Below are 26,532 nucleotides of genomic sequence, written 5' to 3'. Positions count from 1 at the left end.
AGTAAACATTTGCGTACTCCTTCACTTCTCCCATACTGATGTGGTTCTTCCAGGGGTTTGTAGGATAAATTTACATGCACACATGCATGTGTGTATTTATAATGGTGCACGCACAAACTGGGTAGTACTATATGCATTGTTTTGCAAATTTTTCACTTAAAAATGCCCTGGGGATCTATCCATGTCCGCACACATATACCCACTCCAAAGCATGGATGTGGCACACTTCATGTAATTTGTTCCCCTTCTAATAAAAATTTAGTTTACTTACAATTTTTTCACTATTTACCGAATGCTCAAGTGAACATCTTTGTGCATAAAAAATCATGTACACTTGTAAGCTGTGTTCCTACAAGTGGAATTTCTAAGTCATAATACAGGCAATTTCAATTTTGCATGAATTCTACTATATTGTGTACCAAAAATCCGTGCCACTCCTTTATACAACAAGAATTCATTGAACACCTATTATGTGCCTACTATAGGCACTAACAATTTTGCAGGGGACAAAAACATTTAAAATCACTTCCTCATGGTGTTTATATTTCAGTGGATCAAAGCAGAGGATATACAAATAAATATATAATATATTGATGGTGATAAGCTCTAAGAAGAAAAATGAAACAGGATAAAGGGGAAAAAAGGGGTAAGATTTATAATCATTTAAAACAGCACAACTTTTACCACACTCTGCCTTACATGTGATCTTATCAATCACCTAATGTGCAAAAACTAAAATATATTATTTAATTATCAATTCCCTAAATATTAATGAATGAATATATTTTCATTTGCTAACAGACCATGCAACTATCATTTTAGCTGCTAATTTCACTCAGTAGACCATAAGTTCCTTGCAACCAGTAACCATGGATCCTAACATAGTACCTGGCATAAAATATGCTTAATGAATGACAATGTAAGCAGTATTTCATATATAAACATATTTAAAATATATGTGATGCTAATTACATGTTATTATATATATGTCTAATGTCAATTATGTACACATATAATATATACAATATATACTAATTATCTGGTTTAAATTTTCTAGTAAATGCTATTAAATAAGTTACATATTAAAATTATAAACCAGTACAATTATTTTGGAAAATAATAAAAGTCCTCTTAAATCAACACATTACAAGAATAATTGAAAAATAAATGAAAAAATTTTAAATCATTTAGAATCAGTTAAAAATGCATTTTAAATGATCTCTAACACATTGTCATAGTTGTATCTTGGTAGAATTAGTGGAATGAATTCAACTTATGTATTAAATTAAATGCCCCAAGGTAAAATTACTTTTATGAATAATGATCGAAAAGAACAAAAACAAACCCAGCAAAATGTATTTCAAAACACATTTATAAAATGTAGTATTAAAGTCACTGTTAAATAAATATGTGTTCTGGCATTGATGAATTTATTATAAATTACTGGAACTGGAAGAATCTTAGAAATCTACTTCATTCAACTCCTTCATTTTACAGATGAGAAAATAAAAAACCACAAACGTGACTTGAGAGGGTCTCATAGCTAATTAGTGACAGAACTAGGTTAGAATCAATATTCTTTGAGTCCATCTGTTAGCATAGGCAGCTAGCTGGATAGTAACGAAAGAGAAGGGCACAAAACTGTCTAAACCTAAACCTGATTAAGTCTGGACACCCCAGGGGACAGCCACATCCTCTGCCAAAAGGACCCTAATCCCCAGTAGAGAGGAAGGACCAGCTTTCCAATCTCCCCAGGGGCCAACTGACCCATTCCCCAGACTACAGGTGGGGGGAGAGGAACAAAAGAGCAGGGGGATCCCTCTGCCCGACACACGCCCAGTAGAAGCCAAGAAGGTGCAGGAGGAGGTGAGCACTTGTGTAGCAGAAACCATATGACAGATGAAGGAAAACTTACAGGCATATGCAGTAGGAGTCCAAAGAATGACATAAAGGGGCAGAGTCCAGCCTGGAAAATCTGGGAAAGAGAATCAGATTGGGTAAGGGACACAGAACCCTGGGCGGCCCAGGAAAGGGACTGGACAGGGGAAGACCCAGTGCAAGCTCGAGGATTAGCAAAGACACTGGTTAGTTTGAAAGAAAGCCTGTTCTCTCCCCAATACAATCAAAACTTAACAAAGGTCTGTCTGTGTGCCACACGCTTGTTCCTTCCTTTGCCCTGTTTGTTCTTTCTTTCTCTCTCTGTCTCTCTCTCGCCCAGGCGCAGCCTTGGTGGCAGACATGAGGAAATGAAACACAAAGAAGCTCTGCATCTCTGGGACCTGGTCTTCCTGGGTTTGGTGAGGACAAGTGTAGGCTTGCAGCCCCAGAGACTGCACTTATTCCACAGCAGGAAAGAGCTAGCCGCCTGGTCATGGATGAGACACTGGGCACCTGGGGACAGTCCTTTGTTTTTGCTTTAATAAATCTTACCACTACACCTCAATCCTCTTACGTGTGGGTCCCCGAAATGCTTTTCTCATGGCCCCGTGGAAGAGCCCTATTTCTACCTGCAACACTTCCTAGAGCAGGGCTCTTTCTAACACTACCAAGCCTCTCATAGATATAAGAAATTCTAAACTTACGAATGGATTGTATTTTAAAAACCCATTTACGAATCATTTGTGGTTAGAACTAGAAATTAACTTTTGACCTAGAAGTAATTTTAAAATTGTGTTGAATTCCTAAATTAGTCCCCAAATATAAGTATTCTGAGGAGCTAACAGTGCTTTAATTCAATAGTCCGCACAATGGTAAAGAATAGAAGTTAAAGGAAGGGCTATTTTTATGTATAGATCCTTGAACCTCACCAGTTAAGCTCCTGGAACATGCCACTAATGATTCCTGTTATACTGAAATTGCAAGATGACCTTCTGATTAGGTATTACTGTGATTCTAGCACAACTTCCTAACTTTCATATCCCAACTACGTAAGAATTATATTTTGGAATTATTCCCCCTCACTAACAGTATCTGCCAGATATTTTATAGTTGCTAGCCATCCTCAGCTGTGCTAACTCCAAAACCTTCCTATAGGAGCTGCAAGGACTTTTATAAAATATAGAAGATTCCACATTTCCATTAGTTTAAATCCAACCACACAACTGCATCTAGGGGCACTTAATGTTCTTATTAGCTTAAGGCAACCCAGGTCTACCACCTGACCTGGCAGCAATGTATTTCCCTGAACTTATGGACCAGGCATGAAAGGGGTGACATGCCTAAGAAAAATCTGGGAATTATAAGGAAGGCAGAGAAGGGAAAGGAGTGCTTTTTAAACAATCAATAAATGCCCATTACACGAGGAGATAACGTTCCTTGTTCTATGAATTTCCTTCAAGGCAGCCGTTTACAGACTTCATGCAGTCATTTCTTGCCAAAAAATTCATAAACTGACCCCTCCTCTATAAATCCCCTTCTACTAATGTTACTGTCATACCCTGAATTTACCAGGTTTCCCGTGTACATACTATACTATAGTTACAGAGCAGTTCACCAAAGGATTTTTTTATGATTTGGTAATACATACATACATTAGGGTGGGGCAAGAGTAGGCTTACAGTTGTGATTACATGAAACACGGTTTATTCTTGTATTATTTATTATCGTATTATTTTACATATGAACAACCGTAAGCCTACTTTTGCCCCACCCTGTACATATGTACAAACATTCATAATGTCTTAGACATGTGTGATTATATAGCTAAAGACCAACTGATTTTTAATGAACCATCTTTAATTGAAAAACATAAAAATCACATTAAACAAGGGCAAACTCAGACACTTGATGGCTGTATATTACATTAGCATTTTCCACATACACTGACTGAAATTCATTAATAAATTTCAGTCCCTGCAGGACCGTATAAACCTTGACAAAGCAGAGTTAAAAGAGAATAAAGAATTGGCATTAAAGTTTAAAGAAAAGTAGAAGTCTATAAAATGGCATATGGTATGACTAGAATTCCCTACAGCCTCCTCCGTTACGGCTACCTCTCCACCAGAAGAGACAAAAGATAAAGGAGGAAAAGCAAGTCAAGTAAAGGAAGACCCGAGAGAAAACTACTTCTTGCATGGCTATAAGGGAAAAATTAAAGTTTTGCATTAATGGCACGATATAATTTATAAAACTGTATTACTTTTATTATCATGTACTAAACACAGACACAGTCTCAGGAGGTAAAACTCCCCGCTAAACACAAAAAGTTATAGGTGCCAAAAACTGTTTAGTTTTCAAACATCTGAGAAGCTCCTCAGGGAAGGCCAGCACCTGATTGTGAGCAATCCTGATACTCTCCCCAATGTAGTTATACGGCTTCTCTGTTATCTGTATAGGGCTTTGCAACATATTACAAGGATATAAAACCTTACCACAGAGTTAAGTAGCATCCTCCCTGAGATACATCATTGTCATTAATATTCTCGAAAATTCTCTTTTACTGGAGATCTCTGGGTGGTGACAAACATCTAAACAAACTTAAAAAATTATATATATATATATATATATATATATATATATATATATGTATTAATCAAATTCTGGGCATGTAAGTTATCCTCAGAAAGACTAAAACTAACCCTTTCTAGCTCTCATTTCTGTTTCTCTTAGGCATCAGTGCATTTTACCAGACTATAAGTCTCCATCCTGCTGTAACTATAGACATCACTGGCTCTGGCTCATATCCTCTCAATTTAATCACCAGAAAGAGAAGGCTCTTTCCTCTTCACCCAGTTTGGAAAAAAGAAAAAAAATCTCATAGGACTCTGCTTGACTCCGCTTGGTCAACGGACCACCTCGATGAGTCAGGGGAGCAGAACGCTATGATTCTGGATATTGATACTGTGCTCATTCCTGGGAGCAAGGAAGACCGGAGAGGCTATTCAGGATACACGCTATAGTAGCAGTTCTCCAAATAAGGAGGTCTGCATTCCCTAAAGAAATGAGAGTCAACTGCCAGACAAAACAATGAACGTTAACTATCCTTCTAACTCTAAACTATAGCAGCTGTCTACATACTTGAGAATGCGGGATCCAGAGAAAGTAAAAGGTAGTTATTTTTAAACATTTGCCTGTACTTACCCAGTCTTGACTAAGACTCATCTCAGTTACACATGGTAAATGTTTTAAGTCTCTTATAAGAATCCATAAATTAAAGAAAACCAGTGCAACAATGAAAAAAATCAGCAGTTAAAAGAAGAGGTTCATTTTCGAGCACTTTATAGTGAGTTACTATAAAACATAAGGGAGTAAAGGAAACTGGACCAGTGAGTTTGAACCTAAGTTGGAAGAATTCTCTCAGAAACTTAAGAAAGAAAAGAAAAATTATAGAAGGAAGGGCATTAGAAAATAAGATCGATCCAGGAGACCAAATAATCAATAAAGTTTCTAAAGGAGGGAGGAAGACCGAGAAATTTTAAAGGAGTATTATTAATCAAGATTCATGAAATCAAGACTCACAACTAGGCATAGCATGGGAGAATGGCTACACTTCAAGGATAAATTAATCTGACAAACATGCAGAGAGATTTTATAAAAAGTTTCCGAGGAAGAAAAGATAACTGGATTGTATCACCTATGTACAAGCTTTCTTTTAAGTGATTAGAAAAAAAAAACTTATCCATTCACCAACTACTTACTAAATTCCTACCACATGCTGTTTGGCAGCTGGAGATACAGCAGTGGACAGACTTACAGATACGATCTCTGCCATGAAACTTACATTTTAGTGGGAATAAATGAATCTGCATGGGCAGAAGGAAGCAAGCTTCCCGAGACAGAGAATCTGTCTAAGGGGAAACATTTTATTTCATGTTTAAGTGGTGATACATTCATTTCATTGCATTTTGTGACATTCATCCTGTCCATTAGGATTAGACTCAGCTGTAAGAGTAAGGTAGCAGAGGCTCCTATTTTTCTCATATAAAAAAAGCCCACAGGTAAGCGGTCTGTGGGCATTTTAGAAGCTCAGCTCCACACATTCTTCAGAGACCCAAGCTTCTCTATCCCTAATATACCCTGTGTACACCCCGCCACAGCCCTCCATACACACATCCCCCCCAAATTGTTTGGGGAATGCAAGGAAGAAGCATTTGAACAAGTATCCCGGGTGATTGTAATACAGATGGTATATAACCTACCTGAGAAATCCTGATGTAGGGGAATGGAGAGAAAGATGATAAAGGAACTCCTAAAATCTTGATGAGAGAAATAAAATTACTTCTAAGCATCTGCCAACAGGATCCGAGACTTTGGACAAGTCTCTTTAACGCCGGGATCTTAGCTTTTGTCATTTGAGAAATTAGGTTTACCGCAGATTTCCAGAATCCCGTAAGTGTATAATCATGATCTAAACATAACCAGGATTCTTACAAAGACATAAGTAGATTTCTTAGGGGAAGCAATTTGGGAAGTTCCCAGAACCTTTCCCAGCCCCTTTATGGAAATCCCCCCATGCTCCAACTTACCATCGAATTGAGGGGAGGGTGGGGTGGGCAGACCTACGTTTTTGCACCTGTGAAAATGTGCGAGGGGGGCAGTACTGCAACAAACACTAAGGGAGTTTTTTAGAAGCAAAACCAAGGGGTTTGTCAGGTGCAAGTGACGCCCCAGGGATCCGTTGTTTTGCGTGCACTACTCAGGGGCCTCTGAAGGCAGGGTTGTTTTTTCTTTTCAAATTTCAAATTCCCTTAAACCAAAGGCTGGGCTCCAAGCAATCCAGTCAGGGACTGAGCCGCCTCACGGGTTCCGAGTGTGGAAACCTGACTCCGCCTCGCTCTCCACAGCGAGGGGCGGGAAGAAGCAGGTCGGGGCAGCCGGGAGAGGCCGGGGGGCAGCCCAGCAGCCCGGCCCCGCGCGGACCGACCCGTACCAGCCGCCGCGCCGCGCCACACGGTCCCAACGCCTCCGAGGCGGAAGCCGCCTGGCGCGGCGCGTCACGTGACCCGGCGGCGTAGCCAATCAGCGCGGCCATCGCGGTATTCAAATCGGCGGCGCGCCGACTGCTGTTGTTCTGACCGAGCTGCGGGCTGGACCGCGGCAGGTAGCGTTACCTTCGCCGCCATGCGCCGCGCCCGGCGCTGACAGACCTCCACCCTGGTGGGCGGAAGGGATGGAGAACCCGAGTGTGCCTCCTGGGCCTTATCGGGCCACCAAGCTGGTAAGACGGCGCGGAGCGACGAGACGGGGGGTGGCCGCCGCCGCTTTTACGTGACAACGTTCGTGATTTTACCTGGGGCGGGGGGGGGCTCCCAGAGCCTCTGGGTTCGCTGAAAAGGAGATGGAAAGGAATTGAGGGCAATCGTGGAGCCCCCTCTTTTGCTCCGGGCTCCCCGCGAAGGCGCCTCGTACTCACGCCTTGCTAGGGGGCTCCTGGCCCTGGTGTCGTCGGCGCCCCCGGCCGGCCGAGTGCAGCCGCTCCCCACGCCTGATCTCCTGTGTCCGCGGGACTCGAGGAGGATTCCAGTGCGTGCCATTGCTTTGTAGGGTCAGACCGGGGACAGGCCCGAGCGGGACAGGTTCGTTTTGCTGGCTCTGTAGAACGCCATGCAGGATGTACGAGCTGCGTTCCCCTGGGGAACAGCTGGCCGTCCCCAAACTGATAAACCCGGGGTTTCAGGAACGCTGTTGGCGAACCACTGGGTTTGTACTCGCGCACTTGGATCTTCAGCCCCAGAGGATCCTGTGCCACTGGCTATGTGACTCTGAGAGAGTCACTTAACTTCCGTGAGACTCGGTGTCCGCGGGAAGGTGGGCCTGTTAATACTGGCCCACCCTGAGAGATTTCTGGAGAGGGCGTGTATGCGAACGTGTGTGGTGATATGTACAGTAAGAATCAACTTATCCGGAGTGTTTCTTGAATAAATTAAATGTGAAATGTGGAGGTGTGGGAAGAAAATAATTCAGATATCGTGCGGTTAAATTTTGCGTTGTGGTTTTGGGGCCCTGTAGGTTAGATAAGTGATAACAGTGGCTTAGCTGGGGCTACAAGTCAGATTTGTTGACCTCTAATGTAGGACTTTTCAAATAAAAGGTGTGTGTTTGGTCTACACCACCACCCACCTTTATTATCCACTGTTAGAGCTGCCACAAACCTAAAAGTTTGGATGATTTGAGAACGGTTTGGAAAATGTGTCTTTTAAAAATTTAGATATATCACAGTGTCATTAAATACACAATGGACTTAAAATTTACTTAATTTACCCCCATCTGTTCTATGTTCACTATTGGAATCTTCACATAAAAGATACTATAGTAAGTATATAAGCTGTTTTAATATTAAAGGTATTTTATCAGTGAAACAACTGCCTGCCATGAATTTTGTTTGTGGCCAGCATAGTAGTTACAAGTTCAGATGCTAGAGTCAATCAAACCTGGGTTCGAATGCCTGGGTTCGTCACTGAGCTGTGTGACCTTGGTCAAATTATTAAATCTCTCTGTGCTTCGTAATCCTCATCTAAAATTGGGATAATAATATTCATGGAATTGTGAGAATTAAAGTGAAATAATGAATGTAAGCATAGTGTTTAACACAAATGCTACCACCATATTATTAATATAAGTTGAGATTTAAAAAACAAACAAACACAGGAATGAGTGCAGTTCATTATTCCTAGGTTTCCTAAATAAGCCAACCAGCCAATGAAGTACTTTTAGTCAAAAAACTTACGTATTTTCACAATAGTAGAATTAATTAAAATAAATCAGTATGAGTTACCAAATTTTCTGTAGCACAAACCAAGTGATTGATTTCTTCATGAAATTTTATGATGTAATCAGATGTAAATAAAAGAATTTTTGTTGTCTAATTTATTTCAAATCAGTGAGAGATTTCATTTTTGTTAATTTTTTTATATTTTACTTCTTTTGCAGTGGAATGAACTTACCACATCTTTTCGAGCAGGAATGCCTCTAAGAAAACACAGGCAACACTTTAAAAAATATGGCAATTGTTTTACAGCAGGAGAAGCAGTGGATTGGCTTTATGACCTATTAAGAAATAATAGTAATTTTGGTCCTGAAGTAACAAGGCAACAGACTATCCAACTATTGAGAAAATTTCTTAAGAATCATGTAATTGAAGATATCAAAGGCAGATGGGGATCAGAAAATCTTTATGACAACAGTCAGCTATTCAGGTACTGAACAAAGAAATAACTGGAAAACTGAAATAACAAAGTTTAACTCCACTTCTATTATACTTTTACTAAAACAGCAGCTTCTTTAGAAGTAGTATTTTCTATAGAGAACTGTTACTGCTCTTAATCTAATTAAGATCATTTAGAAGTTAAAGTTAATAGCTGCACCATTCAAACTTTTAAAACATTTGACAGTATATATAGTAACAGGGAATTGGGAGGTAAGAGTGAGATATTAGCACTTCTGAAATCTCTGCAACATTTTAAAGACAGGTCATTATTAACCTTTAGTTTCATAGATTCAAGAATTATAAGACAAATTGTAACAGGTCCTTGCTTTCAAGTAACATGATCTTATATAATTTAAGAATACTTGTGATAAGTAATAGCAATCTTTATATAATAAATAACAGAAGAAATATACCACAGATTAAAGAGAATAATTATTAAGTATTTATTGTGTATCAGAGACCCTGCTTTGTGACTTACATGTTGTCTTATTTAATCTCTATCATAGCTAAGAACGGTAGGTATTAGCTCCTTTTTACAGATGAAGAAGCTGAGACCATGCTCTAACAAATCATGTCCTCTCTGTCTGAAATATGTTCTTCCACCTTGAAACACTATACCCACTTATCAGACTAGTAAATGCATTTTTTCTCATATCAGCTCTACTAGCATCTTCTGTGGAGCCTTGCTGAGTCTCTCAGACCACATAATTGCTTTTTCTCTCATGCACCAGGATTCTTTGTTATATTCCCATTAACTAGACCTTTGGAGTCTAATATCCCTGCTTTTTTTCTCTACAGAATTAGTACTTTTCAAATGGAATATCTTAGAAATTGATTCTTGCCTATTTATCGAAGATGACTTATGCCATACAAATAAACTACAATAACTGGCATATAAACTGTTCATTTTGTATAACACTCTAGAAATCTTTCCTCTCTTAATTACTCCTTAGTCACCTTGGTGGGCTCCTCTGCTGATGCTTCTCCTTTAGCTGTTACTGGTTTGCAAGGCCCTAGACTTTTCTTCACTTACCCCCTCTCTCCCTGGGTAATCTTATGCTGTCTTCACCTACTTTTCTCCTGATTTGCAAACCTCCAAAATCTCTCTCCTGAGCTCTAGACACATTTTTTTTGCCTATTATATAGGCACTTCAAATGTAGCATATAGAAAATCACTATCATCCCTTAAACTAAATTTTGTCTTATATTCATATCTGAATGAAGGGCACTGTCTTCCCTGTAGATGCCTTGACTCTCCCTTTCTTCTCCCCTTTAATTATGACTTAATTATCAAACCATTTTTATTCTGCCACTTCAGTAGTTCTCTGATCTGTCCACTTCTCTCTCCACTAAAATTGTTCTTTTTGTTTGACCATTATTCTCTCTTGCCTGGAATTCAGCATAACTCTTCAACTAGTCCCTCTGCCCCTAGTCTTTTACAATAGTAACTATAAAGTATATAAAAATAAAGTTTACCAAAATGTATAAGACCTTACTGGGGGAAATTATAAAACTGAAGGTAATAAATGGGGAAGGGTGTCCTCTTTGTGAAAGAGAGGACAGTATCATAAATAGCCACTTCTTCCCAAATTGATAAATTCAGTGCATTTTTATTCAAAATCCCTATATAATTTTTTGTTGTTGAATTTGGCAAGCAGATTCTAAAGTTTATTTAGTGGTGTAAAGTTCCAAGGCAATTTTGAAGAACAAGGAGGGCAGAATTGCCTTAACCTGATATCTGTGTTTAAATTAAATTAAAACAATTAAGTACTGAGAATACAAACCCATACATATATGGGAACGTGGTATAACTTATACAAGAATTGAATAACTATATATGAAAATACAACTCTTATGAGATAAGAAAATTTTTAGAATGGAGGAATAAGAAAGAACTTTTAAGGTGACTGAAAACTTAGACATAAATTTAATGAATGATAAAAGACATCATTGAAAAAACACCAAACCATATATTGTTTTTATATGTTTATTAAAAGTATAAAAACATGAACAAGAAAGAAATACACTAACTATAGGTTAATGATTTCCCTTAGGAAGAGAGAAATAGAATAAGCAAAGAGTTTTTTTCATTAAAAAAAAAGATAATGAAATATTTGGTAAAATGTTAATTGCATTGGTTGATACATCGATGTTTTATAGTTTCTGTACTTTTTTGTATCTTTGAAATATTTATATTAAAATGAAAGGAAAAAACTTTATAATGAAAAAAAAGTAACAGAGACCAAGTCCTGGAAATTAGAATAATCACAGTCAGAGGGCAAAAAACACATACAAATTAGATAACTTGGGAAAAAATTAGAAAATTTAACATTCTAAACCATTTTATGTGTAAATGATACGCCTCCAACATAATTGATTCTAATAATAACCTTGAATTATCCAGAAGTAAACTTAAAATAGGCACAGTGTACTAAAGAAAGCAGGAAACTATTAAAATAATTTTAAAGGTTTAATGGGAAAATCAATTTGTGTAGAATTTTCATTCCTCGATAATATAAATTATTTTTATGTGATTTTTAAGATAAATAGGCACTAAAAGTTTGTTTCTAATCTCACATTATTTAATTGCATATTATCCTTAAACAGATTTCCTGCAAATTCTCCACTTAAAACTCTTCCACGAAGGCATCCAGAAATGAGAAAAAACAGCATAGAGAACTTTTCGAAAGATAAAGATAGTATTTTCAAATTACGAAACTTATCTCGTAGAACTCCTAAAAAGAATGGATTACAATTCTCTCAGGTAAAACATCCTTTTTACTAATCATTAGTTTAAATGTAATTACCCTGTACTTAATAATAGAATCATTAAAAGTAAATGATTCCTTAATATTTGAAGCCAGTGCTTGAAACTCTTAACCTACATTATATTCTAAAATTGTATGTGTAAGTTCATTTGGAATCCATAGAACAGTAATAAAAAAATGGTAGCGAGACATACTTGAAATAGTAATTGTATAATTTAAGCATATGTTTTATTGTAAATTTATTTGAGGATGATAGGGACAGCTGCAAAACCAAAGGCTTTATGTTACATTATTTCTTCAGGCTCCATACAGAGTTGGTGTCAGTTCAATATTTCCTTAATTTGAGCATAACATATTAAACCAAAGTAATTCTTTTTTCAGGAAAGTACAGAAAACATGAACTGTGAAGTAATCAATGAAGATCAAGAAAACTCAGTTGATAATAGAGAAATCAGCCAGAAAGATGTTGAAGAAGTTTGGAGATATATTATTCTGATCTAGTAAGCTAAAACAAAGCTATAACCAAGTTCCACAGATGTTTAGAGTGTTAATTTGCCATTTTCATCCATATATGCAAACTCAAAAGAACAGTTTAGTTCTCAAAGCTTAGAATTTAACCTGTATATGTGTTTCTTAATGTTCTTGCTGTAATTCTAGTATAGTAGAAATAGAATGTTTTCAGTATGATTTGCTTTTTTTTTTTAATAAAGTAGCTATAGTTTGGTATCTATATTGGAATCCTTCAAAAGTTAATAAGATAAATATATTTAAAAGTAGATACTAAATATAAGTCTTTGAAGTTTGGTTTCAGAAAAAAGGAAAAACAATACTCTCAGGGCTTTGTTTGCCAAATTCTTTCATACTTATATTCTATTCCACTTATTTTATGGAGGAAAAAAGTTTATATTCTTTCTTCTATTTAGCCTGCAAACCATTTTAGGTGTGTCATCCCTAGAAGAAGTCATAAATCCAAAACAAGTGATTCCTCAATATATAATGTACAACATGACCAATACAAGTAAACATGGAGTAGTTATATTACAAGACAAATCAGGTTGGTATTAATAAAAGAAGTTGGAATCTTTTTAAACTGGCTAACAAAGGTTATAGCTATTGTGGGGGTGCACAGAGACTACAATGTAGAAAGCAGAATAGTTTAATTGGGAGAGCATCAGGGACACTATTGCTTTATCGCAGGTGCTTTAGCAGTATCACAGTGGAATATTTTTTAAGCAAATAGCTCACATAATATTTTAGCTATTAAGGTAGAGTCATGATTTTTTAAAAATGTCAGGGTTAAACATCTAAAAAAAGGTATGCAAATATAATTAAAACTATTGATTAATCACATTTTATTGAAGACCTATAATGTGCCAGGCATTGTGCTCAAGATTTAGTGATGTACAAGAGGGAAATGGGCATGCCTTCCCGGAGCTTACATGAGTAGTTATTTACAGATTTAAAGGGGTTAAGACATACATGCAAAAATGAAGTAACACAATAAAGTAAGCCCAGCCTCTCAACACTAATATTCTAAAGCATACTGGCTTTGTATTATATATATATACATGTACATTTTCTTATATTTTATATATAATGTATTGATTTTCAGATATAAGATAGGAAATTCAAGGAAATAAGCCAGATACATTAGAAAACTTAGATTACAAGAAATATGTCAATAAATCGACTCAAAATTTTCTTTTTTTTTACCCCCCCATTCCTCATGGGAGGATGTATTTATGGATTTTAGAGAGAGAGAATCATCGATGTAAGAAGGAAACATCAATTGGTTGCCTCCATTACACACCCCCACAGGGGATTGAACACGAAACCTAGGTATGTGCCCTTACCGGGAACCAGACCTGTCACCTTCCAGTGTGAGGGATTATATTCCAACCAGCTGAGCCACCCTGCCAGGGCTTCAGTTATTTTTTTTTTTTAATAATCAATTGTTATTATATGTATGGAATTAATTGGCATGCGTTACTTTGAGTTTCTTTTTGTGTGCAAGAACTTAGGTTTTATTGTAGGAACAAATAGTAAATGTCGGAACTTAAGAGTTGTGTTGTATATGCATTTCGCTTTGGACCATTCCCATGGTTCATTACATAAAATAACAGTATATGCTCTCTAAGCTTACTGTTCTTTATAACCATAAACTTTTCAAGTCAAGTATTAGTATCAAAAAACTGCTAGGTTTTATGCAGCATATTTCAGTTAGTGACAATTAAAAGATTTGAAGCAGGCCTCACTGAAAGCACATTTAATATTCAAATATACCTTATTTCAATCACAGGTCTCACTCAGATAAGTAATATTCAAATAGCAATAGCTATAGTCAGAACAGAAATGAGAATAAAGAAAAGACAGTGGTAGTGGTTAGAGATGAATGTTAATTTATATCCTAACCACCTCCCATAAAATAATCCTTGATCTTGGGATAGCTAATTGTTTTATCGTGGCACCAAACTCAAGATCTCTCTAACTTTTTAAACTTGTATTGTAAAATATTGCCTTGGCCTTCTGTCTCGTTAAACATAATTTTTAATCTTGGTAATACACATACACATATATAATTATAATATAATAAGTACTAAGTTTTAAATATACTATCAAAAAATTGTGAATTACTAAACAATGTTAATATTTTGTTTATGTATAGATGATCTTCCTCATTGGGTATTATCTGCCATGAAGTGCCTAGCAAATTGTAAGTTAAACAATTTATATGTGTTTTATATTGGTAGTAGTTTTCAAGAACAGAAAATTTTTTAAATAATGTATTAAAGTCCTGATAAAATTAAAGTATATAATTTCTCTTGATGTTTAAATGACAATCTAGAAGAACTGGTTACATTTCTTTCCATGTGGAGTATATTATAGAGCCCTTAACTTTTTCTATGCAGATGATTCTATAATTCATACCCATAATTTCTGGCTCAGTTCTCATAAATCATAAAATCATAGGCTAGAAGACCTCAAAGGATTTTTAGGCATAATCTACATCAGTAGCCTTAGTAAGGCCCAAAGAATTCAAGTAGCAACTTGTAAGTAAAGCAACTTATAAATGGAAAGTTTCAATCAGAAATAAAGTCTCATTAAGTCCATTTAATACCCCCTGCCATTGTACACAGCTTCAACATTCAGGTGCTCCATGATATGCTTCTACTCTAGAGAATATACCAGCGGTTTTCAACCAGTGCGTCACAAGATTTTTTAAAGCATGCAATACCTGACTATTTAGCCAGGGACATTGACCTCTTTTCCCTTAGAATGTCAGATAAAAAAAATGACAACAGCCAACACAAGAATAGCCATTTAGGTGTGAATGCCCTGTCTTTTACCATAAATACATAGGTCATAGTACAGTTGCGTTTTATTGGTCATGTCACATAATATGGTTGTGTCTGATTGGTTAATTCTTGGTACTAGAAGTCCATATATACAAATATAGGCACCTGATTTTTAAAAGTCACTTTGGAGCAAAAAGGATAGGTAATTACTATTATTATTATCTTGGGGGTTTTTTTGGTAAATCAAAATTATACCTATAGTTTTTGTCAGATTGGCAAAAAATATATTTGTTGGTGTGCTGCAGAATTTTAGTAATTAGTTTATGTATAGATGAAAAGGATTGGAAATTGCTGGGATATACTAATGGGACTTTTGGGGAAAAAAGATCTGTCACTAATCAGCAAATTACTTTTTAACATTTTCATCAAGCTTTTTTCAGTGATCAGTGATAACTGATTTTTATAATTTAAGACCCCACTCGGGTACAAAACCCTAATTGCTTTCAAAATCAATTTTAAAAATGTACAGAGGTGTGTGATTCTAAATCATCAAAAGTTAAGTTATATTTTAATATTTTGTTGCAAAAGTATTTTTCTAGTTTTTATAAAATTAGTATTTTATTAATGTTCAAGATAAGTATAAATTCCCTTGTTGTCCACTGGGTGTCAATATGACAAAATAACAGAACAATAAAGTAAATAATGTAAGTTACAGAAACATTTTATTTATTAAATCGAGGTAAAGATTTTAGTCTTAATTTTAAAATTTTTGAGTTTTCCTTTCTACCTCTCCCCACCTAAATGCACGTCGTCCTCATACCTTGGCTCATGGTTTGCAATTCACATAAGCGCACTTCCGGGGGTTTCTCTGATGCCCCATCTTGTGGGATTTGTGTCTTCCCTTTCTTCCCAGTCCATGTTATACCTAAGTGATATCAAAGATATAATTTACTGAATTCCAGTTTAATGACAATATGTGTAGCCAGAAGAATTAAGACTTTTACTTGTTATTTAATCTCCCACAGTTATCCTGTGACATATAAGATCAGTGATCAGTATACTATTTCTTGTTTTGTGGGGGTTTTTTGATAGAAAGAAAACTAAGACTTATAAAAGTCTTCTAATGCATAAGGAGCTATGTAGTCAAACCTAGATTCTCTAACTATAGATTCTATGTTTTTAATTCCAGTAAAGTATTTTTTCTTAGAAAATTTCTATTATCAATTTTTTAATTCTATATATTAAGAATATTTCTTAGATATTTCTTAGAAAAATGTTTATTTTGCTCTACATAAAGCCCATATTAGCCTTTAAGCTATTAAATGTGTATGTATATGATTTTATATGATTTATTTTCTTAAATCCTTTTTTAGTGTGTGTACTCACACCTGTGGGGCCATACAAAAGTTTAGAAACAGAAATAAGAGATCATTTGGAATTGGGAAGAGAAAGATTTTAACTTGAAAGATAGCATACTGACTCTCAAATTTGAATGAATGTCACAGTCACTAGGGAATATTTGCCAAAGACTCTGATTCAGTTGATTAAACATGTCAGGAATCTTCTTTTTTTTTTTTAAACTATGCCTCAAGATTCTTAGGGCAAAAATAAAAAATGCCCAGATCAGTGTTTGGAAACTACAAGATTAATAAAACAGAAGCAAACATTTCTAGGTCAGTAATTCCAAGCTCCACCTCTATAGATTCTCGTCTGTATAGAGGAGCTTGTATTTTTAATAGGCACATTGATGATTCTGATTGTGTAGTCCATGGACCACACTTTAAATATTGGACCTCAAGATCCTGGGTGTTGCTTTCATATTATACTGCTCTAAGTTCTAATTCTAGCTTTGTCACCAAGGGCTCTTTCATCTTGATCAAGTTACTCTGAGCTTAAGTTTTCTCATCTATAACATGAAACCAGATCTTAGTTCTGATGAAAACACTATGAGAAGACATGGTTATTTCAATAATGTTAAGCTAATGAAACAGAAATGTAAAGATATTATTTAAGCTCATTAAGGTTATGCTTCGTGTCAGGCAAAATTTATTCATGAAAATGTAAATTTGCAAAAGACAATTTGTAGGAATTATTTGTATTATCCAAATATTCTTTGCTTTATGAAATGAATTGTAATAAAATTCCATTAAAATAAACTTCCCTAATGCTTTTAAAATATATTTCAAATTTTGTTTTATATGTAGTTTTCCGGGCATATAGATATTTTTTAAATGCTAGTAATTGCTTGCAGTGATTTCTACTGAAAAGATAATGAGAAGGAATGATATAAGCACAACCCTTTAAATGTTTGAATTGTGACAGAATTTGTTGTTAAACATAGCTCCTTCATGAAGTACAAGTTTCATACTTTTTATAAGTATATCTAAAAATCTATTTATAAATTTTGCTCTTTTTTTTGCTTTTTCCTTCTTAGGGCCAAGAAGTAATGATATGAATAATCCAACTTATGTTGGATTTGAACGAGATGTATTCAGAACAATTGCAGATTATTTTCTAGATCTCCCTGAACCTCTACTTACTTTTGAATATTATGAATTATTTGTGAACATTTTGGGTATGTATGGACTTTTACCTATTGTTTAAATTTATTTTGTTAAATTTTTCAAGTCTTCCATAATTTAAAAGATCAAAAAGTATAAGTATTTATGAAGGTAGCAAGTTATAAATTTAAAAAAATAAAATTCAGGAATACTCTGGTTGCTCTTGTATTATTTTCCAGTAATTCAAACATACCATTCCAACACCAATTGGGTGTCCTACAATTCATTTTATTTTTGACACTAACTAGCCCAGACCCCACAAGTTAAGGAAAAAGTCAGATACAAACTACTCATTGTTAGTGCAGACAGAGTCCACAGATTAAGGGCTGAGTTCCACAAGACTGCCCTCCCTTCAGGCACCAGCTGCAAATGCGGTCCTCAGGCTTACTCTCCCCAAACCCCTGGCTAATTACCAGTTCAGGGGTTCACATGACACCCCTCAAGTTTAATAATTCACCACAGGGTCTTAGAACTCTGGAAAGTGTTTTACTTATTGGTTACCAGTGTATTATAAAGGATGCAAGTCTGAAAGAGCCAAATGGAAGAAGATACATAGGTAAGTATGGGCTGTGCAGAGCTTCCATGCCCTCTCCAGAATGCCACCCTCCTAAACACATCCATGTGTTCACCAACCTGTAAGCTTCCCTAAACTTATTGTTTCAGAGTTTTAATTGAGGTTTCTTTACATAGGCAGGATTGATTAATTCATTCATTGGTGGTAATTCGATTGTTGAAATAAATTTTAAAGTTTCTGATAATACAAATTGGAAAACCTCTAGTTAGTCTTGCACTTTGTAACTGAATGTTGCATGTGTCCTATTTAAGTGGCTTCTAAATTCAGCAACTGCTATTTGTACTATACTAACAATATGTACTATAGTGATGCTTTATTTTTTTAACTTTACTATTGTTTTTGTTTTATTTTTGTCCATTGTCATACAGTTGCATCTTAATTTTTGTTTCATTTCCTGGTAGTTGTTTGTGGCTACATCACAATTTCAGATAGACCCAGTGGGATACATAAAATACAAGAAGATCCACAGTCTTCAAAAATCCTTCACTTAAACAGTTTGAATTCCTTCAAATCAACTGAGTGTCTTCTTCTCAGTCTGCTTCATAAAGACAAAAACAAAGAAGAATCAAATACTGCTGAGAGACTGCAGATAAGCGACCATGGATCTCAAGAAAAATGTGTTAAGAAAATGCAGCTAGTTGATTTGCAAAACAGAAGAGCCAGTGCTAATGACATAATAGGAGGAAGCTGTCATAATTTAATAGGCTTAAATAGTATGCATGTTCTATCCTCTAACATAAAACCAAGGTGCTATTCTTTAGAAGGAATTGTAGATTTGCCAGGGAATTCAAGTAAAGTCTTCAGTGTCTTCCATCAATCTATTCTGAACATAGAAGAACAAAGTAATAAACAATTTTTAGAGTCTGAGACCAAACAGGAATCCATAATGAATTTTCATTCAGAGGAAAGTATTCAAAAGCCACTCTGTGTTGGTTTTAAGAGAACTTCTACTATGACTGTTCAAGACCAAGAGGAGTTATATAATGGAAAAAGCAAGTCAAAACAGCTTTGTAGATCTCAGAGTTTACTTTTAAGAAGTAGTACAAGGAGGAATAGTTATGTCAATATGCCAGTGGCTGAAATTATCATGAAACCAAATCTTGGACAATGCCGCACAAGTGTGCAAACAGCTATGGAAGGTGAACTCGGAGAGTCTAGTGCCACAATCAATAAAAGACTCTGCAAAAGTACAATAGAACTTTCAGAAAATTCTTTACCTTCAGCTTCTTCTATGTTGACTGGCACACAAAGTAAGGTTGATGCTTTCAGTGCACGTAATATTAACTTTTAGTGTTTACTAACTATTTTTGCTTACCTGGCTTTTCTTCTCTGAAGTCGCTTTTTTCCCCTACAAAAGGAAAGTTTCTTATTGTAAAAGAGTCTTGTGGCATGACCAAGGTTTATTCTATTTACCTAAAGCACTTTCTTTCTTTAAATTTCACTTATTCTGACTCACTTTATTTGTAGTAAGTGTAGGATGTTAATACTCAAATAAGTTATGAAGAAATTAATAAGAATCTTAATCCTGCTTTTGAGGAATGTGGAAATTTCTAGGACTAGTTAAAAAAATGAAATACTGAAATATTATTTTGCCTTTATATAACTATGTGCCAATAGTATGAAAGCAGCTAATGTCATTGATGATTTTTTTCGGGGGTGGGGACTTTGCCTTCTAGGTTTGCTGCAACCTCATTTAGAGAGGGTTGCCATCAATGCACTACAGTTATGTTGCTTGTTACTTCCCCCACCAAATCGTAGAAAGCTTCAACTTTTAATGCGCATGATTTCTCGAATGAGTCAAAATGTTGATATGCCCCAACTTCATGATGCAATGGATACAAGATCACTGGTAAGTTGATTTCTTAAGGAAAGAATAAGCCCTGCTTCATAAACAACAACAAAAAAGGAAACCTAACCATCTAAAAGTAATACTTGAATGTTGTCATGGTCTTGACATCCTAGTTTCTTGGGTTAGAAAGGCTCTTAAAAGTCTAACATTTCCTAGAACCAAAATGTTGGTATATTAATCCATTGTACCCAGTCTATTATACTTTCACATCTTGACCTTTTGTCTGAGGATTTTGCCTCTTCTCTTGTCCTGTATCACTTCATAGTCAGACCATATTATATTGCCTTGTCTCCATTCTATTGGTGGGGAGGGAAGGGGAGACGTAGGAACTATTGGAAGCTTAAGGGGATTAACACTCTCTCTCAAGAGCTAACTTCCTCACAATGCAGCTTCAATTTACAAGAGGTTTTTTGTTTTTTATTATATTTTTATTGGTAGAGAGGAAGGGAGCGGGGGAGAGAGAAATAGAAACATCAATGATGAGTCATTGATCGGCTGCCTCCTGTACACCGCCTACTGGGGATCGAGCCCACAACTCGAGCATGTGCCCTGACTGGGAATCAAACCGCCATCTCCTGGCTCGTAGGTTGATGCTCTACCTCTGAGCCACACCAGCCGGGCAACAACAGGTTTTTGTACCAAGGAATCTAGAGCTAAGTTCTATTTTCCCCCTCATTAAGGACAGTTCTTTAACAATGACAGACCTAATTAAAAAGGAAGAATTGTTCTTGAGTAATTGTAGCACCATTTTTTGAGAGAAGATATTTTGAGAGACATGAGTAGGAAGGAGATAATTTTGATTTTTACATTTTTTTGAGGTTGAAGTTATGGGACATCCAAGTGAGATTTATCCAACAGAATGTTGGAAATGTGAGTCTGATGAAGAAAGTTCAGGACAAAAGGCAGATTTTTGGAAGAGGTAGTAGTTGAAGCTACGAGAGCAAATGAGCTCTACGGAGCTGAAAAAGAAGAATAAAAGGCTGAGGACTAAGTTTGGAAGGCAATAGGAAAACCTGCATGACATGCAGGCATAAAACCAGGAATATTTCAAGTCAGTGTGCTCATCATACATTGTGTGAAAAATACTTAAAATACAATTCTGATATCCTGATTATTTCAGAATGAGGTATGCATGTGTGTGCCTTATGTAAGTGGGTTATATGGATATGAATGAGAGTAAATGAGCTCTGAAATATAAAATTTATCACAGAATTTGAAGACACTTTGTAACCACTAACATTTACATGGTACATAGTCTCCTGATTTGTGTTTTTGTGGGATTAATTTATTCCAATAAGTTATTGCTCTCTAGTACTTATGCAACATACCTATATGGTATTAATAGAACCTATGGCATCTGCTGATGAAAATGTGACAAAATTAGAGAAAAGGCTAAGCCTTTTATAATCCTTTGGAATTATATTAAGGAAATACTTAAATACTTTAAAAAGAATAGACATTCTTATCTTTCTAATATAATAAATTATTTTTCTCATTTTTAAGCTGAAGTCTTATCATTTTATCTCAATACTTCAGCATAGTGCTACCCAGAAATTACTGATACTCTAATTTATATAAAACCTTAGGTTTTTAAATTCACATCTCTTAATATGTTTTTAGATGATACACACTTTTTCTCGGTGTGTGCTATGCTGTGCCGAAGAAGTGGATCTTGATGAGCTTCTTGCTGCAAGATTAGTTTCTTTCCTAATGGATCATCATCAAGAAATTCTTCAAGTACCCCCTTACTTACAGACTGCAGTCGAGAAACATCTTAACTACTTAAAAGAGGGCCATGTATGTACATTAAGTCTTAAAATTCTCTGCATTAGGCGCTCTCTTTCCCAGAAGAGTGCCTGCACATTTTCCTTCCTCCAACCCCTCCCCATGCCCGCAGGTGTGTCACCTTTACCTTCCTCACTTCTAAGCTCCAAGGGCCCTTTCTCTGCCTTTATAACTTGTTTTCTAAGCCAATTTCTTTTATGAATTACTTCTTCTACCTCTGATTTTTCAAATAACTGTTCCCTTTTAGTTTGAAACCAACCAAAAAAATTCTCTGCATTAGTCAGCTGCAAGTGGCATACTCATCTTGAACTAGCCTCATCAGAAAGGGACACTTTATTAGCTCACATCAATAACCTCTAAAAATCAGGAATATAGGCAGAATCTGGGGACTCAAATAGCAATAGGACTCTGTTTTCATACTTCCATCTTTTCTTTCCATTTTGGTCCTGTATTTAACAAATGGCCCTTCACATGATGGGAATATGGCTGATTAAAGCTCTTGAGTTACAAACTTATATTTGCAATCCAAAGGAAAAAAGGGCATCCCTCCATCTCCAATTTGAAAAGTTCTTAGTGTGGACTCTGTCCCCCTCTAGGTTAAATGCATATCCTTTGAGTGGCTGAGGGTGAGTAGGTTGGAGAGAGGACCTTGTTTTTCAAAAAAGGTCAGGATAGTGGGGGTACAATGGGCAAGAACTGTTACAAGAAGGAGAGAAGGAATACAACTAACCCCTATGATTTATTTCTCTAGCCAGCAAATGTTATGGCCTCAGCCCATGCACTTGCACCTCAAAAACAGTAGAATACTTTTAACTGTTACAGTGTCAGAACATTCATGTTTTAAGAAAATACCACTTCAATTGTTATTGTTTTGTAGTTAATAAAATCCATGATGATAGCTACTTTTATTTAGCACTTCTTGTGTGTTAAACACTTTATACAAATTATTTCATATAATTCTGGGACATTTTACAGACCAAGGAAAGTTAAATAACTTACTGAATCAAAGCTAGTAGGTTGGTAGCAAAATAGTAAGTACTAAAACCCATCAAAAGAACACTTTATCAAATAGGAACGTGACCAGAATTAATAGACTTTGTATCATTTTGTTCACTACAGATTAAAAATCCTGGAGATGGACTGGTTGTTCCTTTGCCAACGTATTCATACTGTAAGCAGATTAGTGCTCAGGAGTTTGATGAACAAAAAGTTTCTACCTCTCAAGATGCAATTGCAGAACTTTTAGAGAATATTATTAAAAACAAGAGTTTGCCTTTAAAGGAGAAAAGGAAAAAACTAAAACAGGTAAGAGGGTGAGCAAGCTCTCAATTGTGTAAATATTTTCTAATATGCCATTGCTGATTATTATTTAATAACACTTAGAATTCAATTTCTCGTTTTAATATTTTGTATTTTAAATATTGGATATATAAGCTACATATGACTACCTGCCTGGTTTTACTCTTTATTTACCCTTAAATTTTAATAATAATAGGTACATTCCTTCTAGTCTTCTGTATGATTATAGTTTGGATTAGAGTGGTAAAACGATTATAAAATTTGGATTATATTACAAAACTGTTAGTGACTCATCTTTGCCATTTAGAATTTTTAGCTCTACATCAAGAACCAGTAGCCACATGATTCTGGTAAATTCAATTTCAGGTCTTAGACACTCAAAGAATTATGAAATTTACTAGATCCCTGTGACTTGCATAGGCTTTACCGGTGGGAACAAAGAAGATGCAGAGGTTAAGGGGAGATTTAGCAGAAGAGAATCCTAGAAAGTTAATGCTGAAATCTAAGAAATCTTGCAGTATACCTTTTATATATGAGAAAGCAGAGGGAGAAACAAGGATAAACTGAAAGATACTCATCTTTGTAATACATCTTTGAGAAAGGCACTGAATTCTTTTAAAATACTATATATTGGCTTCAGCTAGGATAATAATGTTAAATACCTTCTAAGTCCTTACCTCATTTTTAAGTTTCAGAAGGAATATCCACTGATATATCAGAAAAGATTCCCAACCACGGAGAGTGAAGCAGCACTTTTTGGTGACAAACCTACAATCAAGCAACCAATGTTAATGTTAAGAAAACCAAAGCATAGTATGAGATACTAACTAAATTACAAATAATACTTATGGAACTTAAGTAAATAAAGCCATATCTAAGAATCTGACTACTTTTTAAAAAGGAAGTCTACTTATTAGGGTTTTTTTCTAAATAAAGCACAGTATAAAGAAGGTGCCAAAATATTTTTTATCAGTGTGAAACTGCTAAGAAACTAGTGAATCCCAACTTAGAGAAAATAACAGTAGGTGATACCAATATTTTAATGAGAAACAATTTTTTGTTTTTTTATACAACTATCTGAAAAGCTATGGTATATGCTAAAATTGTATTTACTTGAATTTTCACACTGACCAGGTGTTCAATAAGATTAAGCTGTAATTCTGTTTTTAAAAGAAAACTTATCAGCATGTGTGCTTATGGATATTAGCTTAAAGAATTAGTTGTTTAGGGTTTTGTTTCTAAGTTAAGAATGTGAAGAATGTTTGAAAATTCAATGAATGAATTCTCAACTGCTAAATATTGCACTCATGTATCGTTTCTACTTTTGATCTATTTATATATGTATGTGTTTTTAAAATATGTATATATAAGACTGGTTTGCCTTAAAAATTTATCCTGCTTCAGTCATTCAATTTTTCCAGTAAATATCTAAGTATAAGGCAATCATGTATTCATTGAAAAGATATTTATTTAGCAACTACTATGAGCCTTTCATTATTTTAGGTATGGAGAGACAGTGATGAATAACCCAAAGTCTCTTCCTCTAAAGTATTTATTTTCTAATCAGGGGAGATGCACCTAACAGGTACTTAAAAATAACAGTACACCCCCCTGAAATCAAGTCATGGGGGAGTCCTTCAGCTGAAGACTGACGTCTTTGATTATGGAACAGTTCTCTAAGCTAGTATATTTCAAACTATTGCATATTAGAATCACCTGGAGAGTTTTTAAATAATACACGCTAAGGCCCTACCTTATACCAATTAAATCCAAATTTTGAGGGATGGTATATAGCAGCGATTTTCATGACATACATAAACTAATTACTAAAATTCTGTGTCACAGCAAAAAAAATCTAATGTTTTTTGCTGATCTGACCAAAAAGTGGGGTATAATTTTGATTCACTCACACTGGACAGCTATTGTTGTGTTGGCTGTTGTCATTTTTTATTTGACAATTTAAGGGAAGAAAGGTCAGTGCCCGTGACTAAATTGTCAGATATTCCATGTTTTAAATTCTTGGGCCACACCGGTTGAAAATGGCTGGTATATAGGAATCAATATTTTTCAAACTTTCTACATGATTCCAGTATTTAGCCAACTTTGAGAATCAGTACTCAAAACCCTTTTTATAAATGTCAAGCAGGTGGCACACTGGCTTTTTTTTTTTTTTTTTTTTTTTTTATGTCTGTATTGATTTCCGAGAGAGGAAGGAAGAGGGAGAGAGAGAGATAGAAACATCAGTGATGAGAGAATCATTGATCAGCTGCCTCCTGCACGCCCCTGACTGTTCCCCGCAACCCGGGCATGTGCCCTGACCAGGAATCAAACCTCAATCTCCTGGATCCTAGGTCGATGCTCAACCACTGAGCCATGCCCAGCCAGGCCACACTGGCTTTTTCATTAGAAGAAAATACCAGTATAAATATAAGGTTCTCATCTTAATGTAAGGTTCTCCAAATTTAGGTTTGATTGACTTGGAACAAACTTGAAGCAGTTTTTCTTCCCTGTTTTATTCCAAGATTGTTTAATATCCATTTCTTATGTGTAAAGATATACATAATGCCTGGGATGTAGTAAACACTTACTGTTCATTAACCGCTCTGATTTCTCAATGTAATGTCATACTATAAAATGATTATGTTCCATTTGAAATTACCATTTTTTATTAAAAATTTGGACAGAAAATTATAACTATCTTTTGCCCAGAAACCTTGTCTATGAAAGTATTGAACCAAATTAGAATTCTTTCCAAGGTGTTGGTGTGCTACAAGTTTTTCTGTTTAAAGGTGTATAATAATGTGAATTGTGTTGCATATTGAGATAAAAATTATTATGGGTTTTGTAACAATTTAATTTTGCTTTTGTGTCTATTTATTGCTATTAAATATAGAAACATTATAAAGACAGTGCACTTTCATCTGCATTAGTGTTGAGATTACAAAACAAATATGGTGTGACACCTTGGGAAACTTAAACTCTGAGTTTCCTCATCTTTAAAATATGAATAATAACATATATTAACCAAGTTGTTAAAGTAATCTAAAGGCAATATATTTAAATCTTGAATTTAGCAAGCCTGTGCTCAACTTCTGAGTCCTTTTCTCGTTCCTTATAGTGAACTTAACAAGATCTCTGCTGAATAAAAGCCCTTTCTGCCCTAGCCGGTTTGGCTTGGTGGTTAGAGCGTCGGCCTAGGGACTGAAGAGTCCTGGGTTTGATTCTGGCCAAGGGCATGTACCTTAATTGTAGGCT

The 26,532-nt window shown here is 35.5% G+C and overlaps 1 protein-coding gene across 3 annotated transcripts; it reads left to right on the top strand.

Moving 5' to 3' along the window:
• Positions 1-6,996: 6,996 nt before the first annotated feature.
• On the top strand, positions 6,997-26,133 carry DEPDC1 (DEP domain containing 1). 3 transcript variants are annotated; one of them, XM_081144812.1, is made up of 12 exons: positions 6,997-7,156; positions 8,869-9,134; positions 11,753-11,909; positions 12,295-12,413; positions 12,837-12,967; positions 14,579-14,626; positions 17,644-17,784; positions 18,746-19,594; positions 20,021-20,193; positions 21,814-21,990; positions 23,098-23,283; positions 23,967-26,133. In XM_081144812.1, exons 1-12 carry the CDS (start codon positions 7,109-7,111, stop codon positions 24,102-24,104), a joined length of 2,433 nt encoding a protein of 810 aa, XP_081000938.1. In that variant the 5' UTR covers positions 6,997-7,108; the 3' UTR covers positions 24,105-26,133. The 3 variants fall into 3 exon arrangements, with proteins under 3 accessions (XP_081000938.1, XP_081000940.1, XP_081000939.1); XM_081144814.1 differs by lacking the exon at positions 18,746-19,594; XM_081144813.1 differs by lacking the exon at positions 21,814-21,990.
• The last annotated feature ends 399 nt before the right edge of the window (positions 26,134-26,532 follow it).

The sequence above is a fragment of the Miniopterus schreibersii genome (assembly GCF_964146895.1).
Source record: "Miniopterus schreibersii genome assembly, chromosome: 8".
Lineage (NCBI taxonomy): Eukaryota > Metazoa > Chordata > Mammalia > Chiroptera > Miniopteridae > Miniopterus > Miniopterus schreibersii.
This window is presented reverse-complemented; position numbering and strand designations above follow the sequence as displayed.